The sequence below is a fragment of the Motacilla alba genome, chromosome 26, assembly GCF_015832195.1.
Source record: "Motacilla alba alba isolate MOTALB_02 chromosome 26, Motacilla_alba_V1.0_pri, whole genome shotgun sequence".
Classification (NCBI taxonomy): Eukaryota; Metazoa; Chordata; class Aves; order Passeriformes; family Motacillidae; genus Motacilla; species Motacilla alba.
Window position 1 is genome coordinate 3278245 of NC_052041.1, and position 18421 is coordinate 3296665.

Genomic DNA, 18421 nt, shown 5'->3' on the forward strand with positions numbered 1-18421 from the left:
GGAAATAAAAAGGTGTGGAAAAAGGGAAAAATGCCTCAGCTGGCCGCGGGGGGGCGCCACCACCGCGCGGGAGGGGAGGGGCGTGGCCAAGGAATGACTGACATGACATGGGCGTGGCCAACAAGTGACGGCTGATGCGTGGGCGTGGCCAATGAATGACTGGCGGTGTGGGGGCGTGGCCAGAGAATGACAGACATGGTGGGGGAGTGGCCAATTATTGAGGGGTGCGGTTAGGGGCGTGGCCAAAGGATGATGGACGTGGCTGGGGTGCGGCCAATGAATGAGGGGAGGGGTTGGGAGCCTGGGCGTGGCCGAGGGGCGTGGCCTGGATGCCACTTTTGGGATGGGGACACTTGGGAGCAGGGTCAGAGGGCGGGGCCAAGCAATGGGTGGGGCATGGGCGGGGCCGAGGGCGGGGCTTTAAGGGGGAGGAGTTAATGGGGCGGGATTAGGGCGTGGCCAGGGACAAAGGGGCGGTATGAGGGTGGGGTCGATGACAGGGTGGGGACATGGGCATGACCACGAGGCAGGGGCGGGGTTAGTGTTTTATGGGCAGGGAAATCTGCATAATGGGCGTGGCCAGGAGGGCTCCCGAGCGTGATGTCCCAGCTCTGAGTAGCACGGGTGTCCCCGCGGCAAGGGACGGGCTGTTCCCGCGGCCCTGGAGCCGCACAGCCGCTCCTTTTCCCCCAAAAAGCTCCGATCCTGCTCATCCCCACCAGGTGCGGCACAAACCCCGAGCAGGAGCCGCTCCCGGCTGCTGTCCCCAGGGATTTTGTGACCTGGTGTAAATCAAAGCCCTCCGTGACTGAACCATGGCAGCCGGGGTACCTGAGGATTCAGGGGAGCTCAGACCTTCCCAACCCTGCAGGGCCATAAATGAGTATTATTAATTATTATCAATAATTATCTGATGCGTTATCAGCAGTGATGCTGAGCGCTGCGAGGCTGTGACACGGGGTCAGTGACACACAGTGACACCTGGATTTAAATCCTGCCGCACTGCTGGATCCACCTGGATTTAAGACCCCCCACACACCTGGATTCCCCTGAATTTAAAATCCCTACCCGGGGAACAGCCACGGGTCGCCGTCTCTGTGCACCTTCGGGGTTTTTTTAATTTTGTTTTGGTTTTTGTAAATTTGAAGCCTTCCCTTCGCCCGGGTGTTTTTGTTCAGACCCAAAATCTCACATTTCTCTCGGAGCAGAGGAGCTCGGTGTGGCTTGGTGGGGCTCAGCCCAAAGCCACCCTCAGGGACCCCAAAGCCATAACAAAGACACACCTCACTCCTTGTCCCATCAGCAGCATCTGAGCGCTACGGCCCTGCCCAAAACCCCTGCACACCTGGATCCACCTGGATAAAAACCCCCTGCACACCGGGATCCACCTGGATTCAAAGTCCCCCCACACCTGGATCCACGTGGGTTCAAAACCTCACACACACCTGGATCCACCTGGATTTAAAATCCCCACTTTGGATCCACTGGGGTTTAAAACCCCTCACACGGTTGGATCCACGTGGATTTAAAATCCCCACAGCCTGGATCCACCTGGATTTAAATCCTGCCGCACACCTGGATCCGCCTGGATTTAAAATCCCTGTCCTGGATCCACGCGGGTTCAAAACCTCCCCACACATCTGGACCTCCCTGGATTCAAACCCCCCCACACACACCTGGATCCACCTGGATTTAAAACCTCCACCCTGGATCCACCCGGATTTAAATCCTGTCGCACACCTGGATCCACCTGGATTTAAAATTCCCACTCTAGATCCACTTGGGTTCAAAACCCCCCGCACACCTGGATCCATACCCCCCCACACACCTGGATCCCCCTGGATCTGAACCCCCCCCTGCACACCTGGATCCAAACCTCCCCCGCACACCTGGATCCCCCTGGATCCAAATCCCCACCCCCCCGCACACCTGGATCCCCCTGGATGCAACCCCCCCACACCTGGATCCAAACCACCCCCACAGCCCACACCTGGATCCCCCTGGATCCAAACCCCCCCGCACACCTGGATCCCCTGGATGCAACCCCCCGCACACCTGGATCCGAACCCCCCGCACACCTGGATGCGAACCCCCCGCACACCTGGATCCGAACCCTCCCCGCACACCTGGATCCGAACCCCCCGCACACCTGGATCCCCCGCACACCTGGATGCGAACCCCCCGCACACCTGGATCCCCCTGGATGCAACCCCCCGCACACCTGGATCCCCCCGCATTCCAGCGGCCCCGCTCCCTGCCCGGACTCTCCTCCTCCTCCTCCTTTCCCCGGTGTCAGCGAGCAGCGCCGGCAAACAGCGGCGGGGCCGCGGCATCTCCTCCGGGATCCGCTCCGGCGGGAGCGGGCCGGGCCATCCCGGTGCCCCTCCCGGTCGCTGCTCCCGTGCCAATGGCAGCGGCGGCCGCGGCCGAGCCCTCGGCGGGCGGGGCGGGCCGGGAGCCGCCCCCGGCGGAGCCGCGGGAGCCGCGGGCGGCGGAGCGGGGTAAGGGGCGCGGGGGGCGCGGGGTGCCGCTGCCGGCGCTCCCGGGGCCACCGGGGCAGGGGAGGGGGGCGTGACCGGCAGCACCGGGCTCGCTGTGCCCGGCTCGCCCCCGCTCCGAGCCCCGCCGGGGGGCTGCGGTGGAGCCGGAGCCTCGCTCGTCCTTGCTATCGCTTTACACCGAGGGACCGGCCACGCGTGGCACCGGCCGGGAGCGCGGGGCTTGTCCCCGAAGGCTCGGCGAGCCCCGGTTCGGCACGGTCCCGGGCGGTTCCGGAGGTTACAGGTGTTTGCTCCCGGCGCTCGGTCACGGGAGGGGAGCCGTGACCCTCGGCTGCGCTCCCAGCTCCCGCTGCTTGTTGGCTGACCTTGGGCGAGTCCCGCTCTCATGTGCCCGGGCCGCACACGTGCTGCTCTCCTGCAGCGGCCCGGGGCTCTCTGGGGCTTGCAAAAACTGCAGGGACACGAATGCCAAGGGAGGCTCGGGACCGGCGCTGCCCCGGCTCCAGGGACACAGCCAGCGCCTGGGTGACAGCGTTGGTGGCATTCTGCAAAGTGGATTGACAGGGCAGCGACACCTGTGACAGGCGCTCGTTGGCACGGAATGTGCCACCTTGCCCCACAGCACTGCTCTGCCAGCTGGGGCATCAGCAGCGCCCCAAATGAGATGGGAAACCCAGGAGGGGAGCGCTCCAGGAACCCACCCAGGGCTGCCTCGCTCGGACCTCCTCAGCCCCGAGCCAGCAGCTCAACCTGCGCACATTCCTGCCCTCTGGTCACGTTTTTATTCCCGCTGTCAGCTCTGCAGGAGGGTTTTGCTCCGTGAGGAGCTCAGAGTTGAATTCGGCTGTCCTGGAGGCGTGCTGGAGGGATGGAGATCCCCGGGCTGCTCTGCAGGAGCTGCTTGGAAAATCAGGTTTTGGGACACTCTGGGAGAGGTAAACAGGAGCCTTTGGTAGCCAGAGGGGGAAGGCTTTCCCTGCAAAAGAGGAGATGGAGAAGAAAAGACAAAAGATCCTCGAAGTGGAGGGGAGGAAGGAGTGGAGCTGCCTGGAAGAGCTTGTTCAGAGCACAGACTTGGGCTGCAATGAAAATGTGAAGCCTGGAGGCTGAGACTGGCCTGAACAGCTCCTCACCTCTCGTGTGAGCAGTGACAGTGACAGTCCCTGCTCACTGTGACTTGTGACAGTGCAGAGCTGTGCTGGACATGCTGGGAGTGCCCCCGCTTCTTGTTCCTGGCAGGTTTGGCACCACGTGGGGGTTCTTTCCCGAGGAGAAGAGCATTTCTGTGGCACCCAGAGTGCTCCACAATCCCCTCTGGCAGCTCTCAGGACCCTGAGGAGCGCTGATAACAAGGACTGGCCCGACTGGTTTGCAGCTCCACAGAAATCTCATGGAAAAAGTTCTTGAGGGATTTGGACAAAGGTTTTTTTTTCCCCCTGGAAACTCCAATTCTGCATTAGATACAAACATCCCTGTGCCCTGGGTGGTTTGGTGCTCCAGAAAAGGACAGGGACAGGGACAGGGACAGGGACAGTGTGTGGCTGCTCTGGGGGTCCTTGGGCAGCTCCCTCCCAGCCCCTGAGCCCCAGCAGGGCCTGGGGCATCTGTGACAGTCACCAGAGACCTCCTGAGTGCACACAGCTCCCACCGGGACACAAGGAGCTCTGTCTCAGCTGTTTGCAAACGTGGGGTTTGTGTCCTCGGGGTCCTGGAGGGGACCCGGGGGAAGGGGAAGGGAAAGGAAAGGAAAGGAAAGGAAAGGAAAGGAAAGGAAAGGAAAGGAAAGGAAAGGAAAGGAAAGGAAAGGAAAGGAAAGGAAAGGAAAGGAAAGGAAAGGAAAGGAAAGGAAAGGAAAGGAAAGGAAAAAGGAGGAAGGAGTAGGGAGTAAGGAGTAAGGAAAAAGGAAAAAATTGTGAGCGCAGCAGACAGGCCAAGGGCACCATCAGGAGGAGTCTGGGGACACCTCCAGTGTGGCTTTAATAAGCAATTTTGACTCTGTTTGGAGCGAGAATCAAAGAATTCCCTTTGTTTAGGCCCTGCTTTGCTCCAGCCGGGCTGAGGCGCTCTCTGAGCCGTGCCCGAGGCTGGGCAGACCTGCCCGGGCAGAGCCGCGGCGTGTCCGGGCACCGCGGTGCCCCTGGCACGGCTGAGCATCCCCAGCGCCCGGGGCGGGCTGGCAGCAGCGCTCGGGCTGGCTCGGTGTCACCTGTGCAGGTGGGCAGCTCCAAGCCAGCCCTGTCTGTGCCAGGGTGTGCTCCTGCCCACACCTGCAGCGTGGAGAAGCCCCGGCAGCCTCTCCAGGATCACAATTAACTCCTGGCTAATCAGGAGTCATCCCCTGCGCCATCCTGCAGCGCAGCAGCGCTGCCCGCCGGCGGGGGTGGCACGGGGAGGGATGAAGGGTTTCTTTGTGTGTTTTCACCTCCAGAAACTCCCCAGAGAAGTTTGCTCCCGGGGGGACTCTGCCTCTTTGCTGGCAGCCAGCGGAGGAAAACGGTCGGGCCGTGTTTTTTCAGCAGCAGACTCTTTAAAAACAAAGGCGGCTGCCAGTTCTGCTGTTTTCTTTTCGGTGCACAGCCCGGTTTTGTTAAAAGGTTGAGGCTTGCGTGTTTGTTTTCTCCTTTGGAAATAACCTCGGTGCCGTTCCCTTGCAGATGAACCAAGACTTCCCCAGCTGAGCTCTGCCAGCGGCTCCCGGGGAGGCACCAAATGGTCTCTGTGAGCTGCCAGGACCTGCTGCCCTCCCTGCCCAGCCCTTCCCTGCTCGAGAGCCTGGCCAGTGCCCTGCAGTGCAGGATGCCACCGTCCCTTCTGCCAGGACACGGCGGTGACAGGACATGCGGCCACCCGGAGGGCACCGGCCACGCCGAGGGTGCCAAGGAGGAGCCCCCCAAAGCCCAGCTCAGCGAGGCTCAGCTCAGGCTGCCTGACTTCTGCCTCTCGCAGCACTTCATCCCCACGCTGGAGGAGATCGAGGAGTTCCTCAGGGACAAGGCAGAGCTGCCCAGGGACGAGGCAGGAGAGCCTCACCCCGAGGGGTGGAAGGTGGAGAGCAAGGCTGAGCACGGCTCTGGGGCACAGCCCATCCCCAGAGCGCACGAGGGAGGAGCAGGACACGTCCCAAACGCTGTGGGGACAGCTGCTGGTGACCAGGCACTGGCTGCTGGTGACGATATGGTGGCTGCTGATGACCAGGCATTGGCTGCTGGTGGCCAGGCGCTGATTGCTGGTGACCAGGTGGTGGCCACTGGTAACCAGGTGGTGGCCGCTGGTGACCACGTGGTGGCTGCTGGTGACCAGGTGGTGGCTGCTGGCCAGGCACTAGCTGCTGCTGACCAGGTGGTGGCCGCTGGTGACCATATGGTGGCCGCTGATGACCAGGCATTGGCTGCTGGTGGCCAGGCGCTGATTGCTGGTGACCAGGTGGTGGCCGCTGGTGACCAGGCACTGGCTGTTGGTGACCATGTGGTGGCCGCTGGTGACCAGGTGGTGGCCACTGGTGACCAGGCACTGGCTGTTGGTGACCAGGCACTAGCTGCTGGTGACCATGTGGTGGCCGCTAGTGACCAGGTGCTGGCTGCTGGCAGCATCCCCGTTGTCCTGCAGCTCCAGCCTCTCCCCATGGACAGCATCACCCCCCCAGCCCAGCCTGGGGGTGTCAGGGTGGCCCAGCTGCTGATCAGCCTGCAGAGCCCGAACCTGCCCGTCCTGCCTCAGCTCCAGCCCCCTGGCACCATCCTGGACCAAAAATACGTCAGAATCGCCCCTCTGCCGGTGCCCACGGGGCCGGGGGACGTGCAGGAGGCCGAGGCAGCCCCCGGGGCCCAGCAGGGCCCCCCATCCCTGCTCCGCACGCACCGCTGCTCCCACCCGGGCTGCGGGAAGGTTTATTCCAAGAGCTCCCACCTGAAGGCTCATTTCCGCCGGCACACGGGGGAGAAGCCCTACACCTGCGCCTGGCCCAACTGCGGCTGGAGGTGAGCGGGGGGCTCCGGATGCGCAGGGAGAATCCCCAGCCCCAGGGGGAACAAAGCTTCCCCCCACACTGCTCCGGGCTGTGCGGCTCCAGGACAGCGTTTCCACCCGAGCGTCACCCAGCCTGGGCAGGAAGGTGCCTTCTGTTGAGGAGTGACTAAATTGTCTTTTGTTTCTTCAAAAAGGAATTTTACATATTATTTTACATATTTTATTTTTAGCAACCCTTGTAAGGGCTGATCTCAGGAGCCAGGGGTGCCTCAGTCCCCTCTGGGGTGAGCCAGGAGGCTGTGGCAGGGACAGAGCTCCGTGCCAGGGTCACTGTGCCTGACTTTTTTAATCACAGTTCTATTGTGAATCAAAAAATAAAACCAGTATTTTATATGTTTTAGTTAGTATCTTACATCGCGTAGTTTCTATTTTAATATTATGTTATAGCCTAAAACTATATTTACCGCAAAACTAAAACTTAAAAATTAAATCAATAAAAATATAATAAATATAAATAAATATAAAATATATAAAAACTAGAAATATGTATACATAAATTATGTATATAAATATATAAATAACAAATAAATAAAACTAAATATATAGATATATAATTTATGCATATGCAAAATAAATTATATATAAAATATATACTATATTAATTAAATAAATAAAAATAAATAAAAATATATTAATATCTATAAATTATGAGTATGTATAAGAAAGAAATTACATATAAATTTATTAATATATAATATATAAAATAAATAGAAATAAATAATATAAATCAAATAACTATAAATTATGAATATATAAAATAAAGTATATACAAATATATGCAGTAAGAATAAATAGAAAAATAAATAAATAATTTTTTTTAAAAAAGGATTAATACAGTGCTACTAATTAATGCAACATAACTTTCCCACACAACACATTCAGTATTCCTTTTCAATTTGCAGAGGGCCGATCACATCATCTGCACTTTCCGCCCTCCTGCAGGTTCTCCCGCTCGGACGAGCTCTCCCGCCACAAGCGCTCCCACTCCGGCCTCAAGCCCTACCAGTGCTCGGCCTGTGAGAAGAAGTTTGCCCGCAGTGACCACCTGGGCAAGCACCTGCGGATCCACCGGGGCCAGCCCCGCAGCCCAGGGGCGCTGCCGGGGGCCAGCACGTCCTGACTGCCACCGTGTGTGCTCTGTCCCCACGTGTCACAGCTGGGGCGGGGATCTGCTGCTCATCGGGCAGCTTTCTGTATCGCTTCCACAGCCAATCCTGCCTCCAGGAGACATCTGCTGCTCATGGGCCATTGATTGTTAATGATCTTCTGTTCATGGCCAGTGAGTGTCCCTGCATGGCCGAGAAAATTCCATCATCCCATGGGGAGATGCTCCGCCCAGGGGAGGAGACAAGCATTCCTACCTGGATACAATCTGGCATTTCCAACATTCCTACCTGGATACAATCTGGCATTTCCAACATTCCTACCTGGACACACTCTGAGCTTTGGGACACCCCAGGAGCCTTTTCCCCCTGCATTCCCAGAGGAGCAGCTTTCTTCTCCCCTGCATTCCCAGAGGAGCAGCTTTCTTCTCCCCTGCATTCCCAGAGGAGCAGCTTTCTCCTGCCCTGCATTCCCAGAGGAACACCAGGCCCATTTCCAGCAGCCCTGGAGCTTCAGAGGGAAACTCCCCCCTTGTGCAGGATCCCTGCTCCAGCAGGAGCACAGCTGGCCCTGCAGGAGGGCTGAGCCCCCATGGAATGGCACTGCTGCCACCACCCTGACCCACAGGGCTCAGCTCCTGCTCTGACTCTGGCAGGGTTGTTTTGTTTTACTGCATTGTTTATTTTATTTTAATTTTCTTCCCTAGTAAAGAGCTGTTATTCCCACTCCCATATCTTTGCCTGAGAGCCCCTTAATTTCAAAATGGTAACAATTTGGAGGGAGGGGGTTTACATTTCCCATTTTAGGGGAGGCTCCTGCCTTCCTTAGCAGAACCCGGCTGTTCAAACCAAGACACAGCAAGGGAGTTAATTCCTGCTGCTCCTCCCTGCCAGCCCAGGGCGGGCAAACAGAGCAGAAACCGCTGCTGAGGAGGGGGAAGCGACTCCTGAGCAGACAGGAGACTTTGTTGTGCCTCTTTTCAAGGGTGATGATGTTCCCAAGTTCTTTCTGGCCCTGCTCTGTGAAATACATGTGATGGAAATCAGCGTGGATTTGGGGTGCGTGTAGGAATGTTGGGGTCACACTGTAAAATAGGAATTAGGTGTTCTAAAATCCCAGAATCCCAGAATGGTTTGGGTTGGGAGGGACCTTAAAGCTCATCCCATGGTCAGGGACACTTCCCGCCATCCCAGGGTGCTCCTTGGATACTTCCAGGGATCCAGGGGCAGCCAGGGATTTTCTGGGGATTCCATCACAGCCCCTCATCATCCTCACAGCCAGGAATCCCTTCCCAAATCCCATTTATCACTGCTCTGGCAGTGGGAACCATTCCTGGGTGCTGTCCCTCCATCCCTGATGGAACGGGGATGGATGGGGCCTGAGCTGTGCAGCAGCCGTGGGGGCTGCAGCAGATATTGACTATGGTATTTGTGGGGTGCCCCGATGAAGGCAGGAGTGATGGACCTGACTCCGTGTTCTCAGCAGGCTGATTTATTATTTTATGATCTGTATTATATTAAAGAATGCCACACTAAACTGTGCTAAAGAACACAGAAAGGATACAGACAGAGGGCTAAAAGATAATAATGAAACTCGTGACTCTCTCCAGAGTCTGACACAGCTTGGCCCTGACTGGCCAAAGAGTGAAAACAACTCACAGAAACCAATGACACAATCACCTGTGGGTGAACAATCCCCAAACACATTCCACACGTGAGCACAACACAGGAGAAGCAAATCAGATAATATTTGTTTCCCTTTTCTCTGAGGCTTCTCAGCTCCCCAGGAGAAAGGTCCTGGGCGAAGGGATTTTTCAGAAAATGTGAACGCCACAATTGACACTTTCCAGCGTGGTTGTTTTGTCCCTAAATCTGCTTTTTTTTCGTGCTGGTGGTTTCCCAGCTGGCTGGCCCTGGCCACCGTGGCGTCCTCTGGGAGCTTGACAAGGTAAGAGGGGCAGCAGTTGGATTTTATGGAGCCTCAAAGCGAGCAGGAGAACAGCAAGCAGCACCAGCCAAGCCCTCTCCACCCCAGAAGGACATTTCCAAGAGGACACACGGACGTGTGAGGAGCTGGAAGCTCCTGCCAGGGGAGCAGAGCAGCTCCAGGCTGCTGACGTCCTCCTCCTGTTTGCCTTGGGGTTAATTAAAGTCCAGCTCCTCGCTGCGGTGCCAACTCCCCGAGCTTTTGCAAACATCTGGGAGGGAAGGAGGCTCTTGTACAAACACAGCTCAGCGTCAGGAGCTGCGGCAGGGCCGGCTGTCCTTTCCACGTGGCTGTGCCAGCCTGTCTCGGGCTGGTTTCTCGTGCCTGCAGGCTCTGAGCCGGGCTGGGCTCGTGCCCTCCTGCTGAAGCCCCGATGCCCTGGCAGGGCACAGCTCCACGTGCTGCCCGTGAGCTGCTCTGGGCAGGGGAGTTGAGTTGTACCCTAAGCACGGTGGGGAAATCAGCTCAGCTCTTCTCGATGTCCTGTGGAGGGCAGGCTGGGACAGCAGAGGGAAAGGTTTGGAGAGGTTGGGACTTCAGAGGTTGGAGAGGTGTGACCAGATGTGACAGAATGTGACCAAAGAGACAGGTGTGACAGATGTGCCAGCTGTGCCAGGTGTGCCATGTGCCAGGAGGAGCGCAGCCCGGCTGGGGGGGATGCTGCAGGACCAGCAGCTGGCTCTGCCTGAGCCTGTTTTGGGCTGCCTACTGTTCCAGAGGCTTTGCCAGGCTCAGTTCACTCCGTGCCCCCTTTGCTCTGGGGTCTGTGCCAGCCCGTGTGCCAGCCTGGTTCGGAGCTTGCTCCATGCCCCCCATGCCCCCCTGGTCCGTTTTGTTTCCCCGGGCAGAAGCCTTTGTCTGTACCAGGTAGGCCCTTGGTCCTTCGGGGCCGGCTGCCCGCTGGATTTCCGCGAATCTGAAGATGCCGCCCAGGGACAAGCTGCCACCTGTGCCAACTCGGGCTGCTTTGAGAGTGCCCATGGATCTCTGCAAAATGAGACCAGGAATGGGTGGCTCTGTATGTGGCTCCGTTGGGGCCTGGCTCAGCTCTCTCTGTGCCCCCTTTGCCACGCGGCTCTTTGCCTGTACGATGTGTCATCCTGGCTCAGTTCTCTCTGTGCCCTTTTTGCCATGGGGTTCTGTGCCCACTCATTGTTCCTTCCTGGCTCAGGTCGCTCCGTGCCCCCTTTGCCTTGGGTCTCTGTGCCAACCTTGCTCAGGTCGCTCCATGCCGTTTTCCACAGGGCTCTGTGCCAGGCCCCGTGCCAGCCGGACTCACGCCCGTCTCGTTCTTTTATCTGCCCCCTTTGCTGCTCTGCCTGCCTCCAGATGCTCTCACAGCACTCCCTGCTGCTCCCGGACCTGCCCCGTCCTGCCTCCCTCCGCTCTGCGCCGCAGGCATTTCGGAGCTAGCAGAGCTTCCAGGGTTTGCGGTGAGAAGGTTTGGGGTTCATCCTCAACCCAACGCACTTCTCTACTGTATTTGCGGGGTGCCCCAATGAAGGAAGGAGTGATGAATCTGTCTCCGTGTTCTCAGAAGGCTGATTTATTATTTTATGATCTGTATTATATTAAAGAATGCCACACTAAACTGTGCTAAAGAACACAGAAAGGATACAGACAGAGGGCTAAAAGATAATAATGAAACTCATGACTCTCTCCAGAGTCTGACACAGCTTGGCCCTGACTGGCCAAAGAGTGAAAACAACTCCCATGAACCCAATGCAACAATCCCCTATGGGTGAACAATCCCCAAACACATTCCAAAGGAGCAAAACACAGGAGAAGCAAATCAGATAATATTTGTTTCCCTTTTCTCTGAGGCTTCTCAGCTTCCCAGGAGAAAAATCCTGGGCGAAGGGATTTTACAGAGAATGTGAATCCACATTTCTCTGTTCTGCAGAGGGGCCACGCAGCTCCTGGGGTGGCTCTGCTGTGGAGGACAGGGTGGGAGTGCTGGGAGCCGGGACTTAGATCTCTCCTGGCTTGTTTTGCCATGCCTTTCAGCCCGCCACAAAGGGAGAGGAGATATTTTTATCAAATAAACCACCCTAGATCCGTATCTCCTGTGCAATGCCCCTCGGAGTCTCACCTGCTCCCCTCTGGGGGCTCTGGGTGGCTCTAAAGCTTTGCTGAGGGCTCGGCAATTGCCTCTGCTTTGCTCCGGTGAGGATGGAGCTGCCCAGAAATGCTCCTGCTGGAAGCAGCAGGGATGAGGCTCCTCCCGCCACTTCAGGGGTCACGGGAGGGGACACCAGTGTCACTGGGGATCACAGGAGAGGACATGAGTGTCACCAGGGGGTCACCTGGCCCTTGGCGGGGCTGAGAGGGAGCAGGGCCCTGCGCTGGCCACCGATTCCCTGCTGGAGGAGGGGGAATGGCTGGAGGGGGATGGAATGGCAGGAGGGGAATGGCAGGGCCAGGAATGGCAGGAGGGGAATGAGAAGAGTGGGACTGGGAAGGAGTGGGAATGGCAGGAGGGGAATGGGAAGAGTGGGAATGGCAGGAGGGGAATGGAATGGCGGGAGTAGGAGTGGGAAGAGTGGGAATGGGAGGACCAGGAATGGTAAGGAGTTGGAATGGCAGGAGTGGGAATGGCAGGAAGGGAATAGGAAGAAGTGGGAATAGCAGGAGTGGGATGTCAGGAAGGGAATGACTGGAGCAGGATGGCAGGAGCGGGATGGCAGGAGTGATATGGCAGGAGGGAATGGCAGGAGGGAATGGCAGGACTGGGATGGCAGGAGCGGCTGCCTGGCACTGCAGCCAGGGCTGCCAGGTTGCTAAGCAGAGCTTTTGAAGAACTCCACGCAGGCAGCCGGAGCTGGAGCAGGGCAGCACGTGGGAGAGCACAAAGAGGAGCTCAGGCGCTGTTGCTAAATTTGCAGCTGGGGCTGTGGGGAAAGCAGGAGCAGCAGAGCCCTCCCTGCCTCCCTCCCTCCCTCCCCGGCAGCACGAGTGACAGCAGTGACATCGCCGCGCTGCCCACGTGGAGCTCGTGCTGGCTGCTCATCCTGCAGGATGAGCCAAGGGCCACTGCAAATCCTGCTTTAAAGCCCCTGTGGAAATACAGCCCTAAGATGGATCACAGCATTAGGAAGTCAGAACTGGATTTCTATTAATGATTCTCCCTTCCACGTTTCATTTTTACTGGGGGGAAATGCAGTTCTTGGAGGAGTTTCTGCTGCTCACAGTGGTTCAGCAGCAGAACATCGCTGGGGGGGGAGAAAATCAGAGCTGGGGTTTTCCTAGAGGAGCAGGGAAGGGCCTTTGTGGGAATGGGACCTGAAAATCAGAGAGGGACAATTGAGTGCTCCTCCAGCCACCAGCTGGGCCAGCTCCCTGCCCTGAGGGACAAAAGGTGGAAATCTTCTGTTAATGGGCCATTAATTATTAATGATCTTCTGTTCATGGGCCAGTGAGTGTCCCTGCATGGCTGAGAAAATTCCATCATCCCATGGGGAGATGCTCCGCCCAGGGGAGGAGCCAAGCATTCCTACCTGGACACAATCTGACCCTGGGAACAGCACAGCAGCCTTTGCCCCCTGCATTCCCAGAGGAGCAGCTTTCTTCTTCCTTGCGTTCCCAGACCCATCTCCAGCAGCCCTGGAGCTTCAGAGGGAAACTCCCCCCTTGCCCAGGATCCCTGCTCCAGCAGAACCACAGCTGGCCCTGCAGGAGGGCTGAGCCCCCATGGAATGGCACTGCTGCCACCACCCTGACCCACAGGGCTCAGCTCCTGCCCTGACTCTCTCAGTGGTTTGTTTTCTTTTTTGTGCTATTGCATCTGCGTTTTAATGTTCCTAATAAAGAACTGTTATTCCTATTCCCATATCTTTGCCTCGGAGCCCCTTAATTCCAAAACTATCACAATTCAGAGGAGGGGGTTTACATTTCCCACTTCAGGGCAGGCTCCTTCCTTAGCAGAACCTGGCTGTTCAAACCAAGACACAGCTCCTCGTGCTGGAGCAGGGCCCTGGCGGGCTGGATCAGCCGCTGCAGAATGTTCTGGCTTCTCCCTGTGCTTCCCATTCCCTCCTGCCCCCCTCTCCAGCCAGGAGCCATGCAGGGAGGGTTGGGGTGAGTTTTGGAATTCTTTCTCCCCTGCCTGGGCTGTCCTGTGTTTTCCTAGAAGTGGGGCTCTGTACCCCGCCACAGCTCTGTCCTCGCCTCGGAAATTGCAAAATCCATTTTCCAAGCGCTGCCACCTGATTAACATTCACCAGAAATCCCCAATTAAATATGTTTATTTTCCCTTTTCTGCTGCCTCTTCCCCGTTAAAATGGGAGCTGTTTACACGGGCGCCGCTTTCCTAAAATCTCTCTGCACATGAGCTTCTTGTCTTTTTTTTCCTGCCTCATTCCCTGCTTGATTTTTATTCCATCCCTTTGTCTGTCCTATATTTTTTCCCCTGGCTGATGCTGTCTAAGATAGGAACAAGCCCACGTTGAATTGCAAACACCCGGCAGTGGGAGCAGAACAAAATGGGAGTTGCACGAAGTAGGAAATTTCTTATCCCCCTAAAATAAAAAAAGGTTGATTGTCACTGCAGCCACCGCTGTGATGCAGCTTTAGGAGCTTGGGGTTGATTTTTGGGTGCTGCTCCTCTCTGTGCTGCTTTTTTGGGGGGTTCAGCTCCTGCATTTTTTTCCCCTGAGTGCCAAAATTTTTGGGGGGTGGCGGTGGGGAGCGGAGACAAAACCAGGGGAGGATGTGGAGCGGTGGAGATTCTTCCCAAGGGAGATTTTTCCATCCCCACGGGAGCTCCTGGAGGAACCAGCTGGATTTGGGAGCGAGCTGAGCACAGCCAGGTGCTGGAGCTGTCCCAAAAAATGGGATTGAGCTGGAGGTGCTGGCAAAGCTCCCACCTGTGACTCGACAGGAAGAGCCTGGGAGGGTTTTGCTTGGTTTCCCTCTTTGTTCTGGGGTTTGCTGGGGGAAAGGGACTCCAGGGTAAAGAGGGGGGGCAGAAAAGAGGGGTGGGCACGGGGAAAAGCCTGGGATGCTCCTGGCTCGGGCATTCCCCCGGGAAAAGCAGCTCTGATGATGTGGAAATACTGCCTGATGAATGTCCAGGCTTTCACTTCAGAAGGTTTAATTATTTTGAAAGCTGAGGAAACTGATTCTGGAGGGATTTTTGTTTATTTTCCTCCTTTCATTCTTCTCCCTGCCTGCTCCCTTTCAGAGTTTTGTTTGTTTGTTTTTTGGGGTTTTTTGTGTTTTTGGGGTGTTTTTTTGTTATTTTTGGGGTTATTTTGGGGTTTTTTTGGGTTTTTTGGTTGGTTTTTGTCTGGTTTTCTTTTTTTTTTTTTGAAAGTGGAGCTGGGAAAAATGCAAAATGCTCTTAACTCTGCTGCATTTTAAAAGAAAATGAACTTCTGTAAATGAATAACTAATGGCCAGCCTGGCTGAAAACTTCCTCTCTCCTCGTGACAATGTGCTCTGGGGGAAACCCCTGTCCTTCATCAAATCCTAAATTCTCTGGCTTCCCTTGTTTTTATCTCATCCTGCTTTTTCTGTGCAGAAAGTTGTGATAAAGGAGAGGTGGAGAGGAGCTTTGGAGGAGGGCCTGGAGTGCCAGGACACAGGGAATGGCTTCCCACAGGCAGAGGGCAGGGAGAGATGGGATTTCGGGAAGGAATTCCTGGCTGGGATGGAATTCCCAGAGGATCCGTGGCTGCCCCTGGATCCCTGGGGGTGTCCCAGGCCGGGCTGGAGCAGCCGGGGATGGTGGAAGGTGTCTTTAGGGACCCCAAACCACTCCAGGGCACTGCAGGAGCAGCTGAAATGAGCTCCAGCATCACCAGCCCTCCTGAGGCCCTGCGAAGGCTGAGCTAGAACTGAGACCAGACAGAGCTAAAGAATAAAACAGGGATTTATTGCAAGGCCTCAGTGGATCCAGCTTGGGCAGCGCAACCCAAAATGGTCACAAAATAGACCCAAGATGAACCCAAATGGCCAAAAAATGGACCCAAGATGAACCCAAATGGCCAAAAAATGGACCCAAGATGAACACAAATGGTCAAAAAATGGACAGCTGGTCATGGGGTCTCTCACTTTTATAAGTTCTGCTCCATTTGCATATTGGAGTTAATTGTCCAATTACATCTCCAGCCCATGCAGTCCCATCCTTGTTTTTCTCTCTTCATTCCACACTGTTTGTGCTCTTGGGCTGAGGTTTGGATCATTTGTCCTTGGTCCCCAGCTACAGCAGGAACTGTTTTGTCTCCCCGCTCTGTGAACAGAGCTCACCACCATGTATCCTAGTAGAATACAGAGGGTTATTTTGAAATTTTGAACCATTTTGACGTGCTGCGCCCCATTTTCCCTCAACACCTCATGTGAGGGGGGCGAGAAGAGCCTGCGGGCTCTGCCCAGAGCCCCTGAGGGCCGGCGGGGGCTGGGGGCGCGGCGGGGCCGCTTCGGGACCATTCGGGGCCGTTCGAGGCTATTCGGGACCATTCGGGGCTACTCGGAGCCATTCGGGACAAGTTCGGGATCGTCCGGGATCGGTTCGGCGCCGTTCGGGGCCATTCGGAGTCCGTTCGGGTCTGGCTCGAGGCCGGTTCGGACACGTTCGGCGCCCGTTCGAGGCCGGTTCGGGACCGGTTCGAGGCCGGTTCGGGGCCGTTTCGGAGCCCGTTCGGGGCCGGTTCCGGAGCCGTTTGAGGCCCGTTCGAAGCCGGTTCGGGGCTGTTCGAGGCCGGTTCGGAGCCCGTTCGGGGCCGGTTCCGGAGCCGTTCGGGGCCCGTTCGGAGCCCGTTCGGGGCCGGTTCCGGAGCCGTTTGGGGCCCGTTCGAAGCCGGTTCGGGGCTGTTCGAGGCCGGTTCGGGACCGGTTCGAGGCCGGTTCGGGCCCAGTTCGGGGCCGGGCCCGCGCACATGGCCCGGCCCGGGCACCGGGACCGCGCGTCCCGCCCGCCCTCCAGGCCCCGCCCCTAACCCCGCCCCTCGCCCGCAGCGCGCCTTCCCATTGGCCCGGCGCCTCGCGGTGCCGCGCTCCGATTGGCCGCCTCCCGCGAGCTCCGCGGGCCCGTGGGCGGAAGCGGCGCTACGGCGGCCGCGGAGGGTCCCCCGCGCGCGCGCGCCCCCGGCCGTGTGGAAGGCGGCCGCCCCGCGCTGCCCGCCCGGCTCCGCCCGCCCGCCCGGGATGCGGCCCCGGCGGCCGCGCCGGGCATGAGGGACGGCGGGGGGGCCGCGCCCAGCTCCGGCACCCGACGGCACCCGGGCACCGGCGGGGCTCCTCCTCGGTGAGCGGAGGCGGAGGGCTCGGGGGGGAGCGGCGGGCCGGGCTGCGGGGCGCGGGCGGTGCCCCCGGGGCTGCCCCTCGGGGCCGGGACCGGGCACGGAGAGCGGCCCGAACGGGGCTGGGGCTGGGCCGGGGCAGCCTGGGGCTGCTGTGGATCCGGGCTCGAGGGGCTTCCTTCAGTCCCGGGGGTGGTTGGTGCGTCCCGGAGATTTCGGGATCCTGGAGGTTTGTGGGCTCCAGAGGTTGGTTGGTGGGATCCTGGAGATTTTTGGGTCTAGGAACTGGATTTTTGGGTCCGGGGGTTGTTTGGAGTCAGACGTTGAGTGGTGGGAGCATGAGGATTTTGGGATCCTGGAGATTTTTGGGTGCAGGAATTGGTTTTTGGCTTGAGGGGTTGTTAGGAGTCAGAGGTTGGATGGTGGGATCCTGAGGATTTTGGGATTCGGGAGATTTTTGGGTGCAGAAATCGGTTTTTGGGGTCCAGGGGTTGTTTGGAGTCACAGGTTGGGTGGTGGGATGCAGGAGATTTTTGGGTGCAGGAATTGCTTGTTTAGATCTTAGAGTTGTTTGGATCCAGCTATTGCTGGGTGGAATCCTGGAGTTTGTTTGGGTCCAGGGCTTGCTTGGTGAGATCCAGGAGATTTTTGGGGGCAGGAATTGCCTGTTTGGATCCAGAGGTTCCTTGGTGGGATGCAGGGAATCTTTGGGTGCAGGAGATTTTTGATCCAGGAATTGCCTGTTTGGATCCAGAGGTTCCTTGGTGGGATGCAGGAGATTTTTGGGTGCAGGAATTGCCTGTTTGGATCCAGAGGTTCATGGGGGGAATGCAGGGAATTTTTGGGTGCAGGAGATTTTTGGGTGCAGGAATTGCCTGTTTGGATCCAGAGGTTCCTTGGTGGGACACAGGAGATTTTTGGGTGCAGGAGATTTTTGGGCTCAGGGCTTTGCAGGCCGAGCCCAGCCGTTGTTTGGATCCAGCCTTTGCTTATTTGGCTCCAAGGGCTGTTTGGATCCAATGGCTGCTGGTTTTTTTTTTAATTCCTCACCACTATTATTTTTTTTTTCATCCTCCCGCACTCCCCTGTCTGAACTGGGTGGATTCCTGCCCACATCAATAGGGGAGGCAGAGGAGAAAGTATGCAAATCCTGCAAATCCTGCTTTTTATTTGGTGTTCTCTCATGCACACACACACACATCCCATACCTGTATTCCACCTCCAGCTCCCTCCCTTCCTCTCCATCCCCAAAAATCCCCAGCAGGGCTGGACAAACCTCCGGAGCCGTGCTTGGTTTTTAAGTGCTGAATTCATGTTTTGTCTGGATTTCTGAGGAGCAGCTCCTGGGCGAGGCAGGGGTCTGCTTCGGAGGCTCCTGCCATTCCACACCGAGTGTAGAATTCCGCAGCTCTGGTTTGAATTTGTTGTTTAATTCCTCTGTTTTACAAACACAAGAGGCTTTCACCTGGCGTTTCACCTGTGTGTGCTCTGGAAAAGGGTTTGGACAGTAGGTTTGTGGATTTTTTGGTTTTTTTTTTTCACACTAGGCTCTTTCTAAAATGA

General features: G+C 56.9%; 2 protein-coding genes across 2 annotated transcripts in view; both read left to right on the forward strand.

The window, feature by feature from the left end:
* The first annotated feature begins 2431 nt into the window (after positions 1–2431).
* On the forward strand, positions 2432–7682 carry LOC119711739 (Krueppel-like factor 1). Its single transcript, XM_038162267.1, has 3 exons — positions 2432–2501; positions 5156–6478; positions 7470–7682. The coding sequence occupies exons 2-3, from the start codon at positions 5211–5213 to the stop codon at positions 7645–7647; spliced, it is 1446 nt and encodes a 481-aa protein (XP_038018195.1). The 5' UTR covers positions 2432–2501; positions 5156–5210; the 3' UTR covers positions 7648–7682.
* An 8978-nt stretch (positions 7683–16660) lies between these two features.
* The window catches only part of ELK4 (ETS transcription factor ELK4), an 11294-nt gene continuing 9533 nt past the window's right edge, over positions 16661–18421 (forward strand). Inside the window, 1 exon segment of the mRNA XM_038162257.1 lies at positions 16661–16863. The gene's annotated coding sequence lies outside the window, so the exon portion shown is untranslated.

Bases quoted from the DNA above. Each gene is read 5' to 3' on its own strand.
- LOC119711739 (XM_038162267.1), top strand. From the start codon at position 5,211: ATGGTCTCTGTGAGCTGCCAGGACCTGCTGCCCTCCCTGCCCAGCCCT. The intron at 6,479-7,469 runs GTGAGCGGGGGG...GCCCTCCTGCAG, and splicing joins TGGCCCAACTGCGGCTGGAG to GTTCTCCCGCTCGGACGAGC.